This window comes from Periophthalmus magnuspinnatus, chromosome 19, assembly GCF_009829125.3.
Source record: "Periophthalmus magnuspinnatus isolate fPerMag1 chromosome 19, fPerMag1.2.pri, whole genome shotgun sequence".
Lineage (NCBI taxonomy): Eukaryota > Metazoa > Chordata > Actinopteri > Gobiiformes > Gobiidae > Periophthalmus > Periophthalmus magnuspinnatus.
The window spans coordinates 2418581-2442565 of NC_047144.1; the positions used below are offsets into that span (position 1 = coordinate 2418581).

Here is a 23985-nt window from a genome sequence, read left to right on the forward strand (position 1 = left end):
ATCTGCTGTTGATGTTAATCTGAGACACAGACTCGTCCAAACCCCCCGTCTGTATCCCCCTCTCTCTCTGTATCCCCCTCTCTCTCTCTGTATCCCCCTCTCTCTCTGTATCCCCCTCTCTCTCTCTCTGTATCCTCTCTCTCTCTGTATCCCCCTCTCTCTTTGTATCCCCCTCTCTCTCTCTCTGTATCCCCCTCTCTCTCTCTCTGTATCCCCCTCTCTCTCTCTGTATCCCCCTCTCTCTCTCTGTATCCCCCTCTCTCTCTCTGTATCCCCCTCTCTCTCTCTGTATCCCCCTCTCTCTGTATCCCCCTCTCTCTCTGTATCCCCCTCTCTCTCTCTGTATCCCCCTCTCTCTCTCTGTATCCCCCTCTCTCTCTGTATCCCCCTCTCTCTCTCTCTGTATCCTCTCTCTCTCTGTATCCCCCTCTCTGTCTGTATCCCCCTCTCTCTCTCTCTCTGTACCCCCTCTCTCTTTCTTCTCCTCTGTCACACATCTGTCCGTCCAGTCTGACTGAACTTGACTCAAAACTGTCACAGACTCTAAATCTGTAACAGCCACAGCTCATGGTGCAGCCACAGTCGCCCTGGGACAGACTGACACAAGTGTGGCTGCCAATCTGACCCCCACCAACACTCAACACTCAGTAGTAGTAGTAGTAGTAGTAGTAGTAGTAGTAGTAGTAGTAGTAGTAGTAGTCTTTTAAAGCAGTATTTAGTAACCCGTTCCCTCAGTCGTTTTATTCGTCTGGTCTGACCTTTGACCCCGCCCTTATCCCACAGGGAGCCAATCACACGAGGAGTTTGGGCCGCATCATGTTTCTGCTCAGACCATCTGCTCCAAACGCTCAAAACATCCTGAAAGTATGAGAAAAGTATTTGTCAAAGAGAACTGTTACTTCTATGTCCTACACAAGTATTCACATTTTACTCCAAAATGCAGTACACGGTGTAAGTATTCAAAAATATATCTGTATACAGTAATAACAACACAAAGAATACACACAAGACTATCAACAAGTGTGCCCCTATGTGTATACACAGTGGTACTTCAAACTGCAACACAGCGGTACTTCAAACTGCACCTTATTTTAAATTTAAATACTGCGTTGTTACTTTATAATTTAACTGCAGCTCCATGTAAAAGTTTTCAGAGTACTCAGAACGCAGTACTCTGGACCGTTTAATGCAGATATTGTGTATTCTGTAAATACATTTTCAAAGTACTCTTCTACTTCTGAGCGTGTGGTGAGTGGATACTGCCCCCTATAGAGTCGAGTAGGTCACTACACACACAGAGAGTAAATACTTCTGTGTGTATTTATCATGGTTTTGTTATTATACTACCAGTACTACGACTACTACTACTACCACTATACACACATGGGCACACTTGTTGATAGTTTGTATGTATTCTTTGTGTATTTAACAGCAGTATATAAGTACAGTATTTAACAGCAGTATTTGAGTACAGTATTTAACAGCAGTATTTGTGTACAGTATTTTTTTTAGTAAAAGGCCTGTTATTTTTATTAAATTACTTTCACTTTTGATAAACAAATATTTGTATCTGTTATTTGTAAATTCAGGGGCGTCTCATGTTTGTCTCTGTGTTTTTGTCCTAAATACACGACAAGTTTAGACCAAATTGTCTCAAAAATGATCTATTGTTTAAATATCGGGAGGACTGGGAGTTCTTCTCTCAAACTGAAAACACTCAGTTCCACCTTGTGATGTCATCATGTGGTGATACAGGAAGTGCTCCACTGTGGCCGTGTCCCAATTCGCCAAATGCTCCTTTTGAAGTTTCCCTTCTCAGTTCTCCTCAAAGTGCAGTTTGAAGGTTCCGGTGGAGAATCTGTCCTCCTCAGTGTAGCCTCCATCTTGCTGAAGTGGGACAGGCCCACACCACGGACCGCACTTCCACCTCTGTCTTTGAGCGTACGATACGCACATTACGTACGTTATTTTTAATGATTTATTATTTAATAGAAAAAAAGTCAAGATGTCGTCATCACAGCCGTTTCTTTCTGTTTAGATTGAATATCAATAGGCAAATATAACGTTCGAGGTGATTTTTTTTCTCATTTGTAGCTACTTCATAACTTTAACAAAATAAACCTTGTGAAAACGTAATAACAGAGACAGAGGAAACAATATCATTTTCACATTCATAGTCTATAAACCAGAGACACTGATTAGTTGTACATAAAGTGGGATATTGCAGTTTAATGGTTCTGTATTTTGTCCAGTGTCTGCACCACTTTAATAACAGTAGAGGGCGCTGTTTCCCTTCTGTGCCAGTTCTTTTCATCTTATTATTGTGAGGTATTTTCTAGCAGTGCAGCGCTACATCAAACTAGTGTCTTGATTTACTAACATGAAGGTAAATGACACGTGTCCACCAGGGGGCGCAGACCTATGGAATGTACCGGAACTCATGAAGATTTTGTGCCCGTCTCAGGACTCTGTTCTGTCCTTTCCTCAGAGTCCGTTGCTTCATTGTTCACATTACCTGTGTGGATCATTAAACTCTTCTGACTTTATGTTTCTCTTGGTCTTTGACACAATAGAAACAAACATTCAGGGACTGAACCAAAGACTAAACCGGGACTAAAGCAGGACTAAATAAGGACTAAAACAGGACTAAACTATAAGACACACTTAAAATCACAAGACCAGGACCAGACCAGGATCAGACCATCTGAAGTACATTAAAAGAGCTCATTTTGATTGAAAAAAAAAAAATCCAAGTTTTATGCTTTTCATATGGAAGCCCGTTTCCGCCATGAAAAAAAAAATAAAAGCCCCACAGAAAGTCGAAATTACGAGTTTTAAACTCGTAATTATGAGTTTAAAACTCGTAATTATGAGTTTAAAACTCATAATTACGAGTTTTAAACTCATAATTAGTAGTTTTAAAAGTCGAAATTACGAGTTTTAAACTCGTAATTACGAGTTTTAAACTCATAATTACGAGTTTTAAACTCATAATTACGAGTTTTAAACTCATAATTAGTAGTTTTAAAACTCATAATTACGAGTTTTAAACTCATAATTAGTAGTTTTAAAAGTCGAAATTACGAGTTTTAAACTCGTAATTACGAGTTTTAAACTCATAATTACGAGTTTTAAACTCATAATTACGAGTTTTAAACTCATAATTAGTAGTTTTAAAACTCATAATTACGAGTTTTAAACTCATAATTAGTAGTTTTAAAAGTCGAAATTACGAGTTTTAAACTCGTAATTACGAGTTTTAAACTCATAATTACGAGTTTTAAACTCATAATTACGAGTTTAAAACTCGTAATTTCGACTTTCTGTGGGGCTTTTATTTTTTTTTTCATGGCGGAAACGGGCTTCCATATTTTCATGAATGAAACATGAGGGAGGTGTTCTGGGCATGTCCCACCGGGAGGAGGCCCCGGGGAAGACCCAGGACACGCTGGAGGGACTATGTCTCTCGGCTGGCCTGGGAACGCCTTGGGGTCCCACCGGAGGAGCTGGAGGACGTGTCCGGGGTGAGGGAAGTCTGGGAGTCCCTGCTTAGACTGCTGCCCCCGCGACCCGGCCCCGGATAAGCGGAAGAAAATGGATGGATGGATGGAAACATGAGGAAAAGAAGATTCACATTGGAGTGTAAAGCATCATATAGACAGGTGCTGCCCTCTTGTGATCACCATGAGTACTACATCAACCTTGTTTTAGTAATAAATACAGACATTTTAATATTAAAGTGACATGTTTGCACTTTATCACAGTAAATTCTTTGTAAGTTCAGGCTGTTATCTCTGATTCAACATGAGACTTGACATTAACACAAATCCAAAAGACAAAACCTTAAATCTAGGTCTGACTTTACAATCAACATCATGATCCTGTGTCATAAACATTCTCCACCAAAGCTTTGTACACACCAGTACAACCCGCTGTCTCTCCTGATCAGGTTCCTCCAGAGGATTTCAACACTGGAGAAGTGTCCATGATACTGTCGTCTTTCAGCAGAAGGAAACACTTTACACATGATTTGACTGTGTAGAAAATGTCCTCGTCTTTGTTGTGGCCTTTTGTCCATAAAAGAAAAATAACACAACAAATAAGGAGACAGGAGGAAGAACTATTAAACAGAACAGTTTTAAGTCTCTGTATTGAACTAAACTGGGCTCAGTTGTAGATAACAGGAGTGTAAATAGAGAACAGATCATGGAGAGTCCTGGTTTAGTCCTGGTTTAGACCTGGTTTAGACCTGGTTTAGTCCTGGTTTAGTCCTGGTTTAGACCTGGTTTAGACCTGGTTTAGTCCTGGTTTAGTCCTGGTTTAGTCCTGGTTTAGTCCTGGTTTAGACCTGGTTTAGACCTGGTTTAGTCCTGGTTTAGTCCTGGTTTAGACCTGGTTTAGTCCTGGTTTAGACCTGGTTTAGTCCTGGTTTAGTCCTGGTTTAGACCTGGTTTAGACCTGGTTTAGTCCTGGTTTAGTCCTGGTTTAGACCTGGTTTAGTCCTGGTTTAGTCCTGGTTTAGTCCTGGTTTAGACCTGGTTTAGTCCTGGTTTAGTCCTGGTTTAGTCCTGGTTTAGTCCTGGTTTAGTCCTGGTTTAGACCTGGTTTAGACCTGGTTTAGTCCTGGTTTAGTCCTGGTTTAGTCCTGGTTTAGACCTGGTTTAGTCCTGGTTTAGTCCTGGTTTAGTCCTGGTTTAGACCTGGTTTAGACCTGGTTTAGACCTGGTTTAGTCCTGGTTTAGTCCTGGTTTAGACCTGGTTTAGACCTGGTTTAGACCTGGTTTAGTCCTGGTTTAGTCCTGGTTTAGACCTGGTTTAGTCCTGGTTTAGACCTGGTTTAGACCTGGTTTAGTCCTGGTTTAGTCCTGGTTTAGTCCTGGTTTAGTCCTGGTTTGCACAGACACAGCTCAGGGGCGTCCGTGCATTTGTCTCCTGTAGGTTCAGCCTCCTGAGTTCCGGCAAGATGGCGGTCCGGGCAGGCAGTACTCCTTGAGCTGTTGTATTTGAATCTCAGAATATCAACTTAGACCTCGATTTTGAACCGCTAAACGGGCATTTGTTGTTCTCTTAAATTTTTTAACAACAAAACTCAATATTAGACGCCTCTCAAACGAACTTTAAGCACTCTTTGAAGAAGTTAAAGATGACCCGGGAAAAACCTGATGCCCAGGCTAAGCTAGCTTCAGCCTCCAAAAGCCCGGTCCCAGCGGCGGCAACGGACCATGAATATGCCATGGAAGTAGTGGCGCCGTCAACCAAAAGGAAAATCCCTGTTACACCAACCAAACCATCCGCAGTACAACCCAGCAAGGTAATCATTTCAAACAAAAACGAGCCAGAGCTGACAGCCCTCACCGCAGCTATTAACAAGCTGACTGACAGATTTGATGACTTTGATGTGAAACTTCGGGAAAACTCCATTATACTAGCCAACCTGACCAAGATAACTGAAATGAATGCTGATGAACTAAAAAACTGTAAAGGCAGACTCTGTGATCTGGAGAAGTCGGTCCCTGCCCTCGTTAAAGAGAATGCTGATCTGAAAGAGCGCGTGTTGGAGATGGAGCGCTACAAACGGCGCTGGAATCTGAAAATACAGGGTTTTAAAGAAAAAAATGATGAGAATACCCGCAAAGAAACCCTGGAGATCTTGGCTAAAATCGCGCCACAACATGCTTCATCCCTGAATACCGTAGTAGACACGGTGCATCGTCTGGGGAAGAGGGAAGTCGGGAAGCACCGCCAGATAATAATCCAGTTCACCATGAGGCACTACCGAGACATCTTCTGGAAGCTCACCAAAGATTCCAATGCCTGCAAAGAGTTGGGAATCTTCTTCAAGCAAGATTTCTGCAAGTTCGACCGAGAGGCCAGGGCTGCTGTCTGGCCTAAAATGGAGCAGGCGAGAGCGGCAGGTCAGAACGTCTACTATCGAGGGCACATCGGATACGTTAACGGAGTCCGTGTGCTACCAGGTTGAATGATTTCTTTCAATTTGAAGTTGAACTGAAGTTGAATTGAAGTTCTGAGTCATATGTTTATTGTTGTGAAAAAGTTTCTAAAATTTTGGATAGTTTAAGGGTTTGTTCTATGCTTTAAGTCCACAGAGGCATGTTGTAGTTAACATTTTAAGGTCATACACCTGTTTGGTACTGCGCAGGAATATCTTGAGGTCTACCGCACCTTCATTGTATTTGAGATTCAACGTTCAATAGCACTTTCACACTACTTGTTACCTTTTACTTCTTGTTTTTTTTTTAATTTTTTTGTATATTATTTATTGAATTTTATATATGTTGAATTTAAATTTTGTATCCTTAAATACTAGGGGTTTACGAGATAGTGTAAAAAGAAAATCTATTTTCTTATTTTGTAAAAATGTAAATGCTAACTGCATTTTGTTACAGGAAACACACTCTGTGGAGGCAGATGAAAACTTTTGGTCTAATCAATGGGGGGAAAAAATACTTTTCTCTCATGGTACAAACAAATCCTCTGGTGTTGCTTTGCTTTTTAAAAACTGTCAATTTAAAATAATCACTCACAAAAATGATAGTAATGGCCACTGGCTTATTTGTGTCCTCAAAATGACTGATAATTTTCTGATTTTGTGTAATGTCTATGGTTACAACATTCCCAACCTAAACAAATTATTATTAGCTGAAATTTCTGATCATATCAAAGACCTTGGTCGAAAATACTGCACAGACAATATCATTTTAGGAGGAGACTTTAACATGGTTCAAGATGAATGGCTGGATAGACTGCCGTCTAAATTCCATTCCCCTCATATAAACACAGTTTTACAAGATTTCTGTTTAGACGTTAATGTAAATGATCCCTGGAGACTTGCTCATCCATTAAGACAGTCATTTTCTTGGTTCAAACCAGATGGCTCATCTAAATCTCGCATTGATTTCTGGCTAATCTCAAACAACTTTATCCAAAATGAAGTAGATGTTAGTATCTCTGCTGCTCCTTTGACTGATCACTGTCTCATTCAACTTAACTTGACTCCTCAGGTGAAAAAACCCTTTAGCAGAGGCTACTGGAAATTTAACTCCTCACTCCTCACTAATGAAGACTTCTGCAGGGATGTTATTGAACTTCTAGAAACAATATATTCTGACAAAAATCTTAAGGCTTATATTGATAAGTGGGAATTCTTTAAATTCAAAGTACGCCAGATCTCTATTAAGCATAGCAAATTAATAGCTAAACAATGTAAACAGAAAGAAACTGAAATTATTAAGGAATTAAACCAAATTTGCTCTAAACCTCATTTTGATAATGACGATAAACGACGAAAAAGTATTCTTCAGTGCTCTCTTGATGATCTGTACACTAAAAAAGCCAAAGGAGCATACCTTAGATCTAGGGCAAAATGGGTGGAGTTTGGTGGAAAAAGTACAGCATATTTCTGTAACTTGGAAAAAAAAAGACAAGAAAGGAATGCAATTCAAAGTCTTTATATTAATGATCAACTTTGCACTGACCCTCAACTGATCTCCACAGAAATCTCTTCCTTTTATAGCAAGCTGTACATGTCTTCTTACTCTAAACCTCACACTGAGTCCTTTTACAAAACTATTGAAGATTTTATCCCCAAAATTGATAATAATTTCAAACAGGTCTGTGAAGCAGAAATAACTATACAAGAATTGGATAAAGCTCTTAGTTGTTTGTCCAAAGATAAAGCTCCAGGTTGTGATGGGCTGACTAGTAACTTTTATAAATTCTTCTGGGATCACATCAAAGATCTTATCTTCCAAATGCTTAAAGAGGTTCTAGAAAATGGCTCCCTCACTCATACTATGAAACAGGGAGTGATCACTCTTATCCCCAAGCCAGGTAAAGATCCCAACCGCCTTGACAATTTAAGACCTATAACCCTCTTAAATAACGATTACAAGCTCTTAACTCACATTTTTGCAAACAGATTGAAACTAGGCATAACACAAATAATTTCTGAAACTCAATCTGGTTTTATAAAAGGTCGCTCTATTCATAATAATATACGCCTTGTCCTAGATTTAATAGACTATGATTTTCTAATTAACAATGAAGGTTTCATTCTACTTTTAGATTTTTACAAGGCGTTTGATATGATTGAGCATAGTTTTATGTTCCAAGCATTGCAGTCGTTTGGTTTTGGGAGTAAATTTATTAACGTTATACAAACCTTTTATAATGATACCAGTAGCTCTGTTTGTTTACCCCATGGGACCATCTCAGAGATTTCAGATAAACAAAGGAATTAAACAAGGGTGCCCAATTTCACCCCTTTTATTTATTGCAGCAGCAGAGATGCTTTCCATACTAATCAAAAATGCAGACTTTGGCAAGCTTTCAATTGCAGATACAGAATTGTCTATTTGTCAGCTAGCTGATGATACAACCATCTTTTTAAACAACCTGAACGAAATTCCTAAAATACTCCAATTTATTGAATGCTTTTCTAAAGCCTCAGGCCTCAGATTGAATTTAAACAAATGTGAAATCTTACCTCTAAAGCCATGTGCAGTTTCCAGTGTTTGTAACATCCCTGTTAAATCCACTGTTAAATACCTTGGCATGCAAATAACTAAAGATAAGAACGATTTAGAAAAACTCAATATTTGGGACAAACTTCAGACTTGCACTACTTCTCTGAATAATTGGGCACAAAGAGATTTATCCATCTTCGGTAGAATTCTGCTTACCAAAATGGAAAGTATATCTAGACTTATATACCCTGCCTATTCTATAGGAATCCCTAAACCAGCGATTAAATCTATTAATCAAATTAACTTTAATTTCATATGGAAGCGGAAAACACACTATATCAAACAAGGCAATTTAATCAAGAAATATGAAGATGGAGGTTTGCAAGCGATTGAATTTGACAGCCTGAATGGCACTTTGAAAACAAATTGGCTTAGATCCTTTTTTAAAAATCAAAATAGTTTATGGTTTATTATTCCTGTTAAAATATTTTCAAACTTAGGAGGCTTACAATTTCTTCTCAGATGTAACTACAATGTTAAAAAACTACCCATTCAGCTTTCCTCCTTTCATCAACAAGTCCTTTTATATTGGAGATTAATATATAAGCACAACTATAGTCCACATAACACGCCCCTGTGGAACTGCCAATTCATTACCGTTAGAAACAAATCCCTTTTTGTACAAAAGTGGTTTGAAAAGGGTATTTGGTCCCTGATGCATTTATTGAATGACAATGGTAATCTTCTGTCATTTGATGAATTCTCAAGAAAATATGACATACAAACAGAAAAGAAAGAATTTATTAAAATCACTAAGGCCATCCCTCAGAATATTTTGAACACAGTCTCCTTCCTGTTTCATAATCCTAACTGTAGATTTCCCACTCTTCCTAAACTTATGATAAATGGCTTCAATATCTCAACTATCAAACTTCCAAATTGTAAGATTAGACAATTCTTTAATGATGCTATTTATTCTTATATTTCAAATCCAAATTCTATCTCACTATTGTTTTCATCTCAGGAAAAGAAGAAAATTCGTACAATCTATTTGAAACTTCCCATTCCCCCTAAAGCTAAGGAAGTCCATTTTAAAAGTCTTTCAGGCACATACCCGTCTAAAGAACTGCTCAGACGGCGTTTTGGGATGGATGACAATTGTTGTTCTTTCTGTGATGTCAATATTGAATCGACAGAACACTTATTTTTTGAATGTATGTTTTCTAAAGCCTTTTGGGACGATATTCACTACTGGCTCTTCCCCAGGATTCCAAATTTAAAAGACTTTACCAGCAAGGACATCATCTTTGGTATTCTTATACATGACAAAAAATGTGAAATGATTTTAAATGTGATCTTTATTATGGGTAAATTCTTTATCCACAAGTGTAGGTTTTTAAAAACCACTCCATCCTTCCTCCCTTTCCATAAAGAACTTTGTCTCTTCTTTTCATCTGTAAGTTTTATGGAAAAGAAAGATGCTGTAAAACTTAAAAGTGTAGTAGATGATCTAAATCTCATAGATAACCCCTAGTATATATAATATATATACTTTTTTTTTTTTTTTTCTGTTCATTTATATTTATTTTATTATTTATTTATTTTTTATTTATTTATCTTTTTTATGTCCTGTACTTCGTTATTATAATCTGTCTGTTCTGACTTTTAATTGTGGAACTGTTCTGTTATGCCACAAATATTGTATATCTTTACTCTTAATATAAAAAAAAAAAAAAAAAAAGGTTCAGCCTCCTGTCACTCATCTGTGTGAAGCCCCGCCCCCAGCCAATAGAGGAGCAGCTACAGGAAGAACACGCCCACAAACTATTTCCTTCTGCGCACTTTTCTCTGAGACACTTTGGACTCTTCGGATCTGCTCAGGTTTCCCTAGTTTAATTCTATTTAACACTGGGTTTAGTCCTGGTTTAGTCCTGGTTTAGTCCTGGTTTAGTCCTGGTTTAGACCTGGTTTAGTCCTGGTTTAGTCCTGGTTTAGTCCTGGTTTAATCCTGGTTTAGTCCTGTTTAGTCCTGTTTAGTCCTGGTTTAGTCCTGGTTTAGACCTGGTTTATACCTGGTTTAATCCTGGTTTAGTCCTGTTTAGTCCTGGTTTAGACCTGGTTTAGACCTGGTTTAGTCCTGGCTTTATTTAGTTTATACCTCAGTTTGTTCGTTTATTTCCTGTTTATTGTTTATTCTTTATGACAGAATGTGTAATTTTCCATCTGTACAATGTAATATCAGCGTAAAACTGCCAAATCTGAGCTAAAACATCATCAGTTCCACGTTTTGACACAACACGAACTTAAAATCAGACGATGGTTTCGGGGAAATCACGTGATACGTAAAAGGAGAAACTACAGCAGAGGATCTGTCCAGACACGTGTTGTCCAAGTGGATTCAGCCTCTACATCTGTGTTTGATCAAGTCTTGTTTTGAGGAATTATTTCTCGTTGAAGGAAAAAGAAATAATAATAAAAAATGAAAGGGCGTCGTCAGGCGCATGCGCACTCAAACATGCGCCCTCTGCAGTGAAAATGAGGCGTCAAACCTGTGACAGTTTTAGTGACTGCGCCCTGAACTTAAACAAAGTCAAATGACTCCATAGTTATAGATCTTTTTAATAATAAACATAATTGTGGTTTTCAGTGGTTTTAAATGACTTTTATTTCATCTTCTGGCAGTGATTTGAACTTTTGGATTGTGGATTCAACTAAAATGAGACTTTCTCTTGTTTTGCTCGTGTGATTTGGTTCATTCTGTGGCTTTTTCATTTCTAATTATTTTATATTTCTTTACATTTTTAAGTGTTCTTCTTCTCTCTTTCTCTTCTCTTTCTGCTAAATCTAGTTGTGAGTTTTTCCTGAGACATAGAAAATATCGTCTGTATTTACTTGTTTCCACATGTTTGATTTTAGAGTGGACTTTTTGCAGTGGCTTCATGCGTCGGCTCCTCCTGAGGGTCTGAGATCACATGAACCTGGACTGAGCATGGATCAGAGAGAGACCAGAGAGGAAGAAGCCCCTCCCTCTATAAAAGCTCACAGGTAAGAGAGGATCACTAACACTCCACCACTGTTCTCCATGTCAGAGCTCAGACTAAAGCCACTGCTCCATCTGTGTCCACAGACCTGCTCCTGGGGCCAGAGGCGTCTCACTCAAGAGTGATCACTCTATGGGACGATATATGGAGTTTAAAAGAGAACATGGTCCAGAGTAAGTCAGACTCACCTCATAATGTCAGGACTTTATGTTCACAGCCTTTTTAGAATGATATGGATGACTTGTTTTTTATTAAACTCAACATAAGTGTAAGAGCTGCAGATGACCTCTGTGACTGTGAGGAGGAACTTCATGCTCGTCTCAGCAGCAGGAAATGCAACACACTTATGTCTTTGTCCTACAAAAGTCCTTCTATGAGATCCTAGTCCAGGCCCATCACCCGCTGGACCTGCTCAAGTCACATGACTTTAACCACTGTGTTTCTCCAACAGAGACACTTTTGATTTGAAACTGGAATTAAAATGGAGTCTGAAAAGAGACAACAGTCGACAAACTTCTGTCAGTAAAAGGAAAAAAACAACTGACTTTAATAATTCAGATAAAACTGTCATGGCCCAGACAAATAGACAAGTTTATTATAACACAATTCACACACAAAGTCATTCAAAGAGCTTTACAGAATAAGAAAGACATTAAACTCACAAAACAAACAAAACATAAATAATCATAATAAAAGTGTAGAGCTGAATAAAACCTCTCAGTCATATGCACAGATAAACAGAACCGTTTGAGCCTGGATTTAAACACTGTCAGAGCAGAGGCCTGTCTCACATCTTCAGGAAGGAACTAGACCAGGACTAAACCAGGACTAGACCAGGACTAAACCAGGACTAGACCAGGACTAAACCAGGACTAAACCAGGACTAGACCAGGACTAGACCAGGACTAGACTAGGACTAGACTAGGACTAAACCAGGACTCCATCAGGAGTTGGGTCCCTGAGGTCCTCCTCATGTGAGATGGTTCATGTGGCTCATGTCAGATGTTCTTTGGTGCTGGTCCATGGAGAGACTTGTTCATGCTGCATTGCTCATGTTTGTCTGGATGTGAACAGTTTGAAATGCTTGACTTTCTCTGGTCTTTTCTTGTAATTGTTTTATTTTTGAATGTGTGGATGTGTCTTAGTTGTACAGGGCCCACACTGGCAGAAGTCCTGTGTTTTGGAGTAGAGAGGGCTTTACTGTGCTGCTCTGTATGGGATGTTTTTTATTCATACAGGGACAGTGTCACTAAACACTGACCAAAAGGAAAGATGCATTGTACCAGGTTAGAGCAGAAAATGATCATTTCCACCTGTCGTCCCTGGGCAGGTTGATGTAACAGTTTACAGAATCTAAAAGTAGATGGAAACATGACCATATCACCAAACATTATCACATATAAGTTACTCACATTTCATTCATAAAACAAGTGTCCTGCTTTTGGACCAGACGTAATAAAACTGTTCAACCTCCACTTACACCACACACTCATCACTCACTCAGCACACATGGACACAGGGGTTTTCTTTATTTACTTTTACCAGCTCCAGCTGTTTTAATGGACTGTGCAGTCACAAGTGTTAAGAAGAGTCACTGTGACTGAAGTGTGTTTTCTTCTGTGTCTCAGGATCCACCAGAAACATCCTCCATCTGAACCTGGTCCCATCTGTGAGTCCCTCAGGAGTGACCGGTCTATGACACCTCCACTTAATTTTTCCACAGAACTGTGAGTTTACACAATTATTGAATAAATCAGTAGAAATGAACATAAGTGTTTGATGAGTCTCTCTCACAGAGTGGAGCAGCAGGGTCCAGAGGTCTCCAGTGGTCAGCACCATCAGACACAGCTGGACTCCATATTTAAGGTCTGTCACTAAAGTTTGTAAATGTTCAGATGAATGAGAACTTGTTCCACACAGATCTGACACTGACTGCATTTGTGTTGTTTATAATGTGTCTGTTCAGCTTCTGGAGGAGGACATCTTCACTTTTGTCCAGAAGGAGCTGAAGAAGCTCCACAAGGTTCTGAGTACAGATTACCCAGAATGCTTAGAGCCTGTGAAGGATGAAGAGCAGAGGAGCAGCAGTGAGGCTGTTCTGAAGATCACACTGAACTTCCTGAGGAGGATGAAGCAGAAGGAGCTGGCTGAGCGTCTGTGGAGCAGTAGGACCATTCAACACATTTAACAAGGTGCTCACAGTCGTTTTATATTCTCTGAGACTCAGGCCTGTATCTGTTGTCTTCATTCAGGGAGTTATTCTGGAGTTTGTCAGCGGAAACTGAAGTCTAACCTGGAGCAGAAGTTTGAGTGTGTGTTTGAGGGCATCGCTAAAGCAGGAAACCCCACCCTTCTGAATCAGATCTACACAGAGCTCTACATCACAGAGGGAGGGTCTTCAGAGGTCAACCAGGAACATGAGGTCAGACACATGGAAACAGCCTCCAGGAAACCAGACTCAGCAGAGACACCCATCACATGTGAAGACATGTTTAAAGGCCCAGCTCACACACATGGACCAATCAGAACAGTGCTGACAAAGGGAGTGGCTGGCATCGGGAAAACAGTGCTCACTCAGAAGTTCAGTCTGGACTGGGCTGAAGGCAAAGCCAACCAGGACATACAGCTGCTGTTCCCGTTCACTTTCAGAGCACTCAATGTGCTGAAGGAGAGAAGCTTCAGCTTGGTGACACTTGTTCATCACTTCTTTAGTCAAACACAAACAGAACTCTGCAGCTTTGAACACCTCCAGGTGCTCTTCATCTTTGACGGTCTGGACGAGTGCAGACTTCCTCTGGACTTCACTAAAACCAAGGCCCTGACCGACCCCACAGAGTCCACCTCACTGCACGTGCTGCTGGTAAACCTCATCAGGGGGAGCCTGCTTCCCTCCGCTCGCCTCTGGATAACCACACGACCTGCAGCGGCCAATCAGATCCCTGCTGAGTGCATCTCCATGGTGACAGAGGTCAGAGGCTTCACCGACCCACAGAAGGAGCAGTACTTCAGGAAGAGGTTGAAGGATAATGCAGACACAATCATCTCCCACATCAAGACGTCCAGAAGCCTCCACATCATGTGCTACATGCCAATGTTCTGCTGGATCGCTGCCACAGTCCTGGAGCATGTGTTGAAAAGCAGAGAGAGAGGAGAGCTGCCCAAGACCCTGACTCAGATGTACATCCACTTCCTGGTGGTTCAGGCCAAAGTCAAGAACATCAAGTATAAAGAAGGATCTGAGACAGACCCACACTGGAGTTCAGAGACCAGGAAGATGGTGGAGTCTCTGGGAAAACTGGCCTTTGAGCAGCTCCAGAAAGGAAACCTCATCTTCTACGAGTGTGACCTGAGTGAGTGTGGACTGGACGCTGCAGCAGCCTCAGTGTACTCTGGAGTGTTCACACAGGTCTTTAGAGAGGAGCCAGGCCTGTACCAGGACAAGGTCTACTGCTTCATCCATCTGAGTGTGCAGGAGTTTCTGGCTGCTCTTCACGTCTATCAGACCTTCATCAACACTGGGATCAATTTACTAGTAGAGAAAAAGTCTGTCATCTCCTTTTTAAAGAACGTCATTAACAGTGATCCTCTCAAGTTCTATCAGACAGCTGTGGACCAGGCCTTACAGAGTCCAAATGGACACTTGGATCTGTTCCTCCGCTTCCTCCTGGGTCTTTCACTCTCAACTAATCAGAGCCTTCTACAAGGTCTACTGAAACAGACAGCAAACAGATCCCAGACCAATCAGAAAACAGCTGAGTACATCAAGAAGAAGCTGAGTGAGGATGTGTCTGCAGAGAGGAGCATCAACCTGCTCCACTGTCTGAATGAACTTAATGATCGTTCTCTGGTGGAGCACATCCAACAGTACCTGAGGTCAGGACGTCTGTCTGAAGATGAACTGTCTCCTGCTGACTGGTCAGCTCTGGCCTTCATCTTACTGTCATCAGAAGAAGATCTGGAGCAGTTTGAGCTGAAGAAATACTTTGCTTCAGAGGAGGCTCTCCTGAGGCTGCTGCCAGTGGTCAAGGCCTCCAACAAAGCTCTGTGAGTAACATTTGTTTAACAGAGGATGGTTTGATTCAACTTCTACATAAACAATGTTTTCTCTCTCCAGACTGAGCGGCTGTAACCTGTCAGAGAGAAGCTGTGAAGCTCTGGCCTCAGTCCTCAGCTCCTCCAGTCTCACACACCTGGATCTCAGTAACAACGACCTCCAGGACTCAGGAGTGGAGCTGCTGTGTTCTGGACTGAAGAGCGCCCCCTGCAGACTGGAGACGCTCAGGTGAGATGCTCCCATGATGCACTCTGCCCCCTTGTGTCCACATGAGTGTAATGCTGTGTCTTTAGGCTGTCTGGATGTCTGGTCTCACAGAGGGGCGGGGCTGCTCTGGCCTCAGCTCTGAGCTCCGCCCCCTCCCACCTGAGAGAGTTAGACCTGAGCTACAACCATCCAGGACCCTCAGCCGAGCTCCTGACCGCTCTACAGGACCAGCGCCCCCTGCTGTCTGTCAGGTGAGAGCGCCCCCTGTCTGTCAAAGGCACAACCACACACACAGCAGCACACTGGAGGTGAGGCCTTTAGGCACAAAGGCAGAGGAACCACCAACCCTCAGGCGACTCCCAGCTCCATCTGCATTGTTCAAGGATGTTGGACCTGGTTTATGGATCAGATCTGTGTAATTACTGGACCTCACAAGAACTGAAAACTGGCACAAAGGTCAGAGTTTTCTCTGTCGGCTCAAATGAACAAAGGTGAAGGCAAGGCAAGTTTATTTGTATAGCACAATTCGTACACAAGGTAATTCAAAGTGCTTTACAGAATAAGAAAGACATTAAAATCACACAAATCAAACATAAATAATCACAAATAATCATCATAAAATCAACATTAAAAGAGAAGAGTGCAGAATAAAAACCTGTCAGTCATATGCACAGCTAAACAGAACTGTTTTGAGTCTGGATTTAAACATTGTCAAAGTAGAGGCCTGTCTCACATCTTCAGGAAGACTGTTCCAAGTTTTAGCTGCATAAAACTTAAACGCTGATTCCCCATGTTTAGTCCTGACTCTGGACCAGCAGGAGGCCGGTCCCTGAAGTCCTCAGAGTGTGAGATGGTTCATATGGCACTAACATGTCGGAGATGTACTTTGGACTTAGGCCATGGAGAGACTTATACACAAGCAGAGCTGCTTTAAAGTCTATTCTTTGAGCTACAGGAGCCAGAGACCTGAGCACAGGACACATGTGCTCATACTTCCTGGTTCTAGTCAGGAAGATACTTCAGTGCTCACACTAAGACCTGTCCTGCAGTACTACTACTACTACTACTACTACTACTACTACTACTAGTAATACTACTACTACTAGTATGTGTACTAGTATAATTTATACTTGTATATATCCCCTGTGGAGCCTTAAAGACAGAAGTGTCAGGACTGTCCCAGAGCTCGATGGGGTTGGGCTGAGGTCTGTCCTGGATCTTGGGTTTAGACCTGGTCCTTCTCCTGGTCTCAGTCTGGATCTGAGGGTCCACTGTGCAGGACTCAGGGTGGGGTTCTGACAGGACTGGGTCTCTACCCTGTGCACGTGGGTGTTGAGGATGAGGAGATATATACATACATACACCTAAGTCCTGTGCTTGTCCTGTGTTTACAGAGCTGAAAACTCCATGGCTAACTCCCCGCGCACATATTCACTTATTTATTTCTCCACTCTGGGTTTGAAGACTTTAGCGGCTGTTTCTCACTGATTCCTGGGTCTTTGTGGATCATTTAAAAAGTGACAGAGACAAGTCTGAGCTCCATCTGTCTGTACAACAGGGCTCTAATCCTCATGTCCAGTGTGAAATGTAGTTCCAAAGAGAATCTTAAAGTCAGTCCTGAAGCTGACAGGGAGCCAGAGGCCCACACAGGAGAAACGTGCTCATGTTTCCTGGGGCCTGTGAGCGCTGCAGCATGCAGTCACTAAGAGTGACTTAAAGTGGACTTTTCCTCAAATCAGGAGCAGTAGAACTGTCCATTCAACACAAAAACTACTGGAGAGTCTGTGTCCTTCATGCCCCATGTGCTGAAAGAACCAGTTTATGATGAGTGTGAATGTGGTGTGTTCATCATTCTCAGGACTTTAAAGGCCCATATTACACTATTCTCTCATCTGTTCTAATGTTGTTTCCTCATCACAAACAGACCTGGAGTTGTGTTTTGTTTCATTCTCACATGTTTAACACACAAACCTGCAGATTTAGGCTGAGTTCTTCTCTCAAACTGAAAACACTCTGTTCCACCTTGTGATGTCATCATGTGGTGATACAGGAAGTGCTCCACTGTGTTTTTAAACTAGAATCATTTGGATCATTTCAGTCACTTAAAAAGTAGCACCTCATGACATCACAAGGTGGAACAGAGCATTTTGAGCTTTGGAGACTAATAATAAATGATTCCTCAAACCTGTGAATGAAACAAAACACAAGTCCAGTTTGTTTTTGAGGAGGAAACATCATTATAACATGGAGCTCACAGAGTCACTTTTACATAATCTAGGACTTTAAAAAGCAGAGGGTTGGTCATTAGAGTCTGAGCAGAGATATGAACTTTGACCTGAGTCTATAAAGTCAAATGTATTTCCAAAGACAAAATAAAGCAGCAGTGAACATGGAGAATATAAAGGAGAGGAGGAGACAAACATGTGGACAATTCAAATCACTGCTTTAGAGCTGAAACATCACAACAAACTGAAACTGACATTTAAAAAACATCAAGTGTTTCAGTCTGATGTTTCAGTCTGATGTCGTGTGTTTCAGTCTGATGTCGCGTGTTTCAGTCTGATGTCGCGTGTTTCAGTCTGATGTCGCGTGTTTCAGTCTGATGTCGCGTGTTTCAGTCTGATGTCGCGTGTTTCAGTCTGATGTCGTGTGTTTCAGTCTGATGTCGTGTGTTTCAGTCTGATGTCGCGTGTTTCAGTCTGATGTCGTGTGTTTCAGTCTGATGTCGTGTGTTTCAGTCTGATGTCGTGTGTTTCAGTCGTGTGTTTCAGTCTGATGTCGTGTGTTTCAGTCTGATGTCGTGTGTTTCAGTCTGATGTCGCGTGTTTCAGTCTGATGTCGCGTGTTTCAGTCTGATGTCGCGTGTTTCAGTCTGATGTCGCGTGTTTCAGTCTGATGCCGCGTGTTTCAGTCTGATGTCGCGTGTTTCAGTCTGATGTCGCGTGTTTCAGTCTGATGTCGCGTGTTTCAGTCTGATGTCGCGTGTTTCAGTCTGATGTCGTGTGTTTCAGTCTGATGTCGTGTGTTTCAGTCGTGTGTTTCAGTCTGATGTCGTGTGTTTCAGTCTGATGTCGCGTGTTTCAGTCTGATGTCGCGTGTTTCAGTCTGATGTCACGTGTTTCAGTCTCATGTCGTGTGTTTCAGTCTGATGTCGTGTGTTTCAGTCTGATGTCGTGTGTTTCAGTCTGATGTCGTGTGTTTCAGTCTGATGTCGCGTGTTTCAGTCTGATGTCGCGTGTTTCAGTCTGATGTCGCGTGTTTCAGTCTGATGTCGCGTGTTTCAGTCTGATGTCGCGTGTTTCAGTCTGATGTCGCGTGTTTCAGTCTGATGTCGCGTGTTTCAGTCTGATGTCGTATGTTTCTGTCTGATGTCGTGTGTTTCAGTCTGATGTCGCGTGTTTCTGTCTGATGTTGCGTGTTTCTGTCTGATGTCGCGTGTTTCTGTCTGATGTTTCAGTCTGATGTCGCGTGTTTCAGTCTGATGTCGCGTGTTTCAGTCTGATGTCGCGTGTTTCAGTCTGATGTTGTGTGTTTCAGTCTGATGTCGTGTGTTTCAGTCTGATGTCGCGTGTTTCAGTCTGATGTCGTGTGTTTCAGTCTGATGTCGTGTGTTTCAGTCTGATGTTGTGTGTTTCAGTCTGATGTCGTGTGTTTCAGTCTGATGTCGTGTGTTTCAGTCTGATGTCGTGTGTTTCAGACTGGACCATGCTGGAGCTCAGTGGTTAACACCAGGACTCAGAAAGTGTAAGTTTTGAGAAACTCCATTTGAAACAGACACTTATTTAAATGGATAAAATGGTCCAAGGACCTCACATAGAATATATATTGTTGTGTGGCCTCAGACTGTGAGGTCCACAGCTGTGTCCATGACTGAATCCAGAGTTCTTCTTAAAGCAGATCCTGAAGAGTCCAGTCTGGAGCTGTGTAACTGCACTCATGTTTCAGCTCAAACACAACAGTGATCTTCATTCTTCTTCTGGAGACAGTGGATTTAAACCAATCCCCTGTTCTCCTCTCCTTCATATAGAGACATTTTAAAGGAGAAAGTCTGTGTCATGGAGCACAGAGGAGTGTAGGAATGTGTGGAGTGACGTCAGAGACTGGAGCTGCACTTTGTCACTGCAGCAACAAACTCAAGTTTTACACTGAAAAGAATCTGAAATAGATGTGAGGCTCTGAAACTAAAGGAAATATAGAGCTGAAGCAAAAGAAACATGAGCCAAATATAAGACTGACATGATTCACAAATAAAATCATCAGAATAAAAATACATTCATCATAAATAATTGACTTTAAATCCATCTTTCATGAATAGATTGACCCATATTAAACTATAATTAAATGTGTGTCTCCACATGGGACTAACTGCTGCTGTGTTGTGTCTTCTCTCCATCAGATTTCTGTGATCTCACTCTGGATCCAAACACAGCTCAGATAAACCTCAAACTGTCTGACAACAACAAGAAGGTGACATGTGTGAGAGAGGAGCAGCCGTATCCAGATCATCAGGACAGATTTGAGAACTACCAACAGATTCTGTGTTCCACTGGTCTGACTGGTCGCTGTTACTGGGAGGTCCAGTGGAGAGGAAGGGTTTATATATCAGTGTCTTACAGAGGAATCAGAAGGAAAGGAGACAGTAAGGACAGTTGGTTTGGATACAATGATCAGTCCTGGAGTCTGGACTGTTCTGCAGGTGGTTTCTCTGTTCATCATAATCACAATGAAACCCACCTCCTTAAATCCCGTTTTTCTCTGGGACCTCGCTGTGGCTTTAAGGAAAGAGGAGCGGGGCCGAGGGAGTTCGGGCCGAGGGAGGTGGGTACAGTTGCAGTGTTTGTGGACTGTCCTGCTGGCTCTCTGTCCTTCTACAAAGTCTCCTCTTACCAACTGACCCACCTCCACACCTTCAACACCACATTCACTGACACTCTGCTCCCTGGGTTTGGGCTCTGTTCCTCTGACTCCTCAGTGTCTCTGTGTCCGACAGACTCACCCTCCTCTGTGTAAAATACAACAGTCAAATCTGGAGAAAAATCACTTTGTAAATGTTGATTTTATTTTGACTTCATTTGACCAGAGATTTATTTTATAATGTTTTATTTTCTCTCAAGGACAAAAAGAAAAGTTTAAAAATGTACTAAAAGAGTAAAAAGTACCGTAAATTTCGGACTATAAGCCGCTACTTTTGCTTTGAACCCTGCGGCTTATACAGCAGTGCGGCTTATTTATGGAATTTTACTGGATAACGGCCCCTGGGGGGCGCTCTCTAGCTGTAAACGTAAAAGTGAGACAGACGTGGGGAAAGATTCTGCTCTGAAGAATTCACTAGTTTTGATTTTGAATGATCATGTTGCGCATCATGAAATGGATATGATGCAGTTTTTAAGATAAAGAAGGAAATAGAGCAGGGGTCGGCCTTTAACACGCAAAGAGCCATTTGGACCCACTTTCCACGTAAAATAAAACACTGGGAGCCGCAAATACTTTTTGACATCTAAAATGAAGATAACACTGTATAATAATAATAATGTAACGGAATAATGTAGGTTTTATTTTCACAGACAAACCTTCTACACGTGGCAGATAAATATGGCAAAAACAACTTAAGTGCATTAAAAAAATACAACTCACCAAACCGCTGCATCAGTGTGCGCTGATTATGTGATTATGTCTAGTCTGCTCCGCAGTTTCTTTAAAAAAAAAAAACAATACTCTAAAGGCGTATCTTTTAATCCCAGATGCTTATTCTCCATGTGCCAAAGCAGTTTTGAAGGTTTCATTGCCTCATTTGCTTTTTCCGTATGTTACACAGAGCAGACTCTGCACGTGAGAGTCACCTGTAGAGACAAACCCAGATTTTGTCTGTTAAATTTATCTTTCTTTTTCTTGGAGGTCGTAGTCTCCTCTTCTGGCTCCTCAGTTGTCCTTTTCTCCTTTGTTAAAAATCTCTCCACAGACTTTTGTTTTGTCTCATTTTCACTCTCTTGTGGCTCTACTTTTGGGCGACATGTCTGTGTGTTATACGTGATACGTCATCGAGGAGACAAGAGCAGATAATATATTTTCTACTACATCAAATAGATTTCTGTGGCAATTTCCAGCAGGATTTTCATGATACATCTACGGACGAGCTTATTAGTGTGTCATTAGGGACGGGCCAAAGTTGCTCCTGACCCCTGTGCGCACAACGTCTGAAAATCAGGGCTCTTTACACAGGACTGTGAGCTGTGTATGTGTGTGTGTGTGTGTGTGTGTCAGTTCCCAAGCCACGCAGAGCCGCAGTATAAGGCTGAAAGAGGCATATATGGCTCCGGAGCCGCGGGTTGCCGACCCCTGAAATAGAGCCACTGCACGTGAGCTCGACATCAATGAATCCAACTTAGTCAATGTAAAAAGACGACAAAGTTTTCAGAGGAAATAAAAGCAGATTTTCCGTGTTGGTGCAGCTTTATTTTCTAAACCTGCAGATGTGTTCATCCCGTGTTGTTGTCGTGTTGGTGCCAATTTTCAGGCACAGTTTAAAAAAAGTGTGTCGGTGCACCGTCTTTCTGTGTAAATATCTCATGTTACAATATGAAAACCTGCGGCTTATATTCAGGTGCGGCTTATATATGGACAAAATTGATTTTCTTTTCAAATTTAGCTGGTGCGGCTTATATCAAGGTGCGCTCTGTAGTCCGAAATTTATGGTAAAAGTATTTGTTTCAGATTTTCAGATCTATTAAAGCTTCAAATGTGGTGATTTTGATAAAGATTTGAGCTGAATTTTGTTTTTATTTGTATATTTTTGTTTGTTCAAATTCTGAACGTGTTAAAAATAAACACTCAGCCTTTTCAGCAGGTCTCACACAATCAGAAAAAATACTTTTACTTTTCAGTCCTATTCAAAAATGTAGTGAAGTAGAAAGTACAGATACTGCTCTCAAATGTACTGAAGTAAAAGTAAAAAGTACACACTTTTACATTTTTACTTTTACTTACAGTGGGGCAAAAAGTATTTATTCAGCCCCAATTGTTCAAGGTCAAAATGACACAAGAACAGTGAGCAAAAATCCCACAATCCCACAAGTTTATCTGTGCAAACGACTGAAAGGTTTTTATTCTGCCTCTTCTGTTTTAATGTTCATTTTATGTTGATTATTTTATGTTGACTCCTCCCTGGGGAGGTGTTCTGGGCGTGTCCCACCGGGAGGAGGACACACTGGAGGAACTGTGTCTCTCTGTCCTGGGAACACCTTGGGGTCCCACCGGAGGAGCTGGAGGAGGTGTCTGGGGTGAGGGAAGTCTGGGAGTCCCTGCTTAGACTGCTGCCCCCGTGACCCGGCTTGTTCTTCCTCATCACAAACATCTAATGCTCTTGTTTTTAGCCTGATTTACTCTGCCTCACACTGTGACACTTCCACATGACCCTTAAATGTTCTTCTCTTTATTTAAATTCAAATACACTGTCAGTCAAATATCTCTAAGTGTTTTATCGACTTACACCTGTTGATTTTATTATTATTTTTTATAGTCTAAATTTATATCTCATTAACATATTTCATATTTTTTCATCACAATTTAAATATTTGTGTTTGATTTACTCTGTGTGAGTCTCAAGCTGTAAATATATTGTATTATTACTATAGAATAATGAGTAAAACACATTATAAACTGTATCTAAGCCTGTTTTTGGTGTGTACAGTAGTTTTTATGTCTATTGGATAAACCTTTGCTAATGTGCTAATAGTAAATAAATGGCCTTAGAAATCCTTCACCTTCATCTTTGTTCTGAATCCTATTTAAATTCAACATTAATATGTGTAAATTATAATTATCCAGGCTGTGACAAACTTAAGCCTGATTCAAAATAGCTCAAATGTCATTAGTGGTGAGAGGAGGTTAAATAATGACACAATTGGCTGATTAAATAAAACAGTTTTTGCAGAGCCAATGTAATCCTCATGTAAGTGCTGCCCCCTGGTGTTTAAATCTAGACACGACTTGGAACAATCAGATTTAAAGATGTGTTTTATTCACTTTTAATGACAAACTTAACACGTTTTTACAGTTTTACAGAGAGTCACAAATATAATTACACAAAAAAAAGTATCTGAAGGCACTGACTGAAAAAGAGAAGAAAAACAAGTTGAAAATGTTGTAGAACTCGTCTTGTCTTGATTCAAAGTTCAGCTCAAAGTTTGCAAAAGATCTC

General features: G+C 41.1%; 1 protein-coding gene across 3 annotated transcripts; it reads left to right on the forward strand.

Moving 5' to 3' along the window:
- The first annotated feature begins 10292 nt into the window (after window positions 1-10292).
- Window positions 10293-23751, forward strand: LOC129457181 (protein NLRC3-like). 3 transcript variants are annotated; one of them, XM_055229709.1, is made up of 11 exons: window positions 10293-10367; window positions 11403-11531; window positions 11614-11700; window positions 13156-13254; window positions 13324-13393; window positions 13494-13692; window positions 13780-15571; window positions 15642-15809; window positions 15875-16039; window positions 19486-19532; window positions 20185-23751. In XM_055229709.1, exons 2-11 carry the CDS (start codon window positions 11476-11478, stop codon window positions 20796-20798), a joined length of 3297 nt encoding a protein of 1098 aa, XP_055085684.1. In that variant the 5' UTR covers window positions 10293-10367; window positions 11403-11475; the 3' UTR covers window positions 20799-23751. The 3 variants fall into 3 exon arrangements, with proteins under 3 accessions (XP_055085684.1, XP_055085685.1, XP_055085686.1); XM_055229710.1 differs by having other exon boundaries at window positions 10311-10367; window positions 11419-11531; XM_055229711.1 differs by having other exon boundaries at window positions 10347-11531.
- Window positions 23752-23985: the final 234 nt, after the last annotated feature.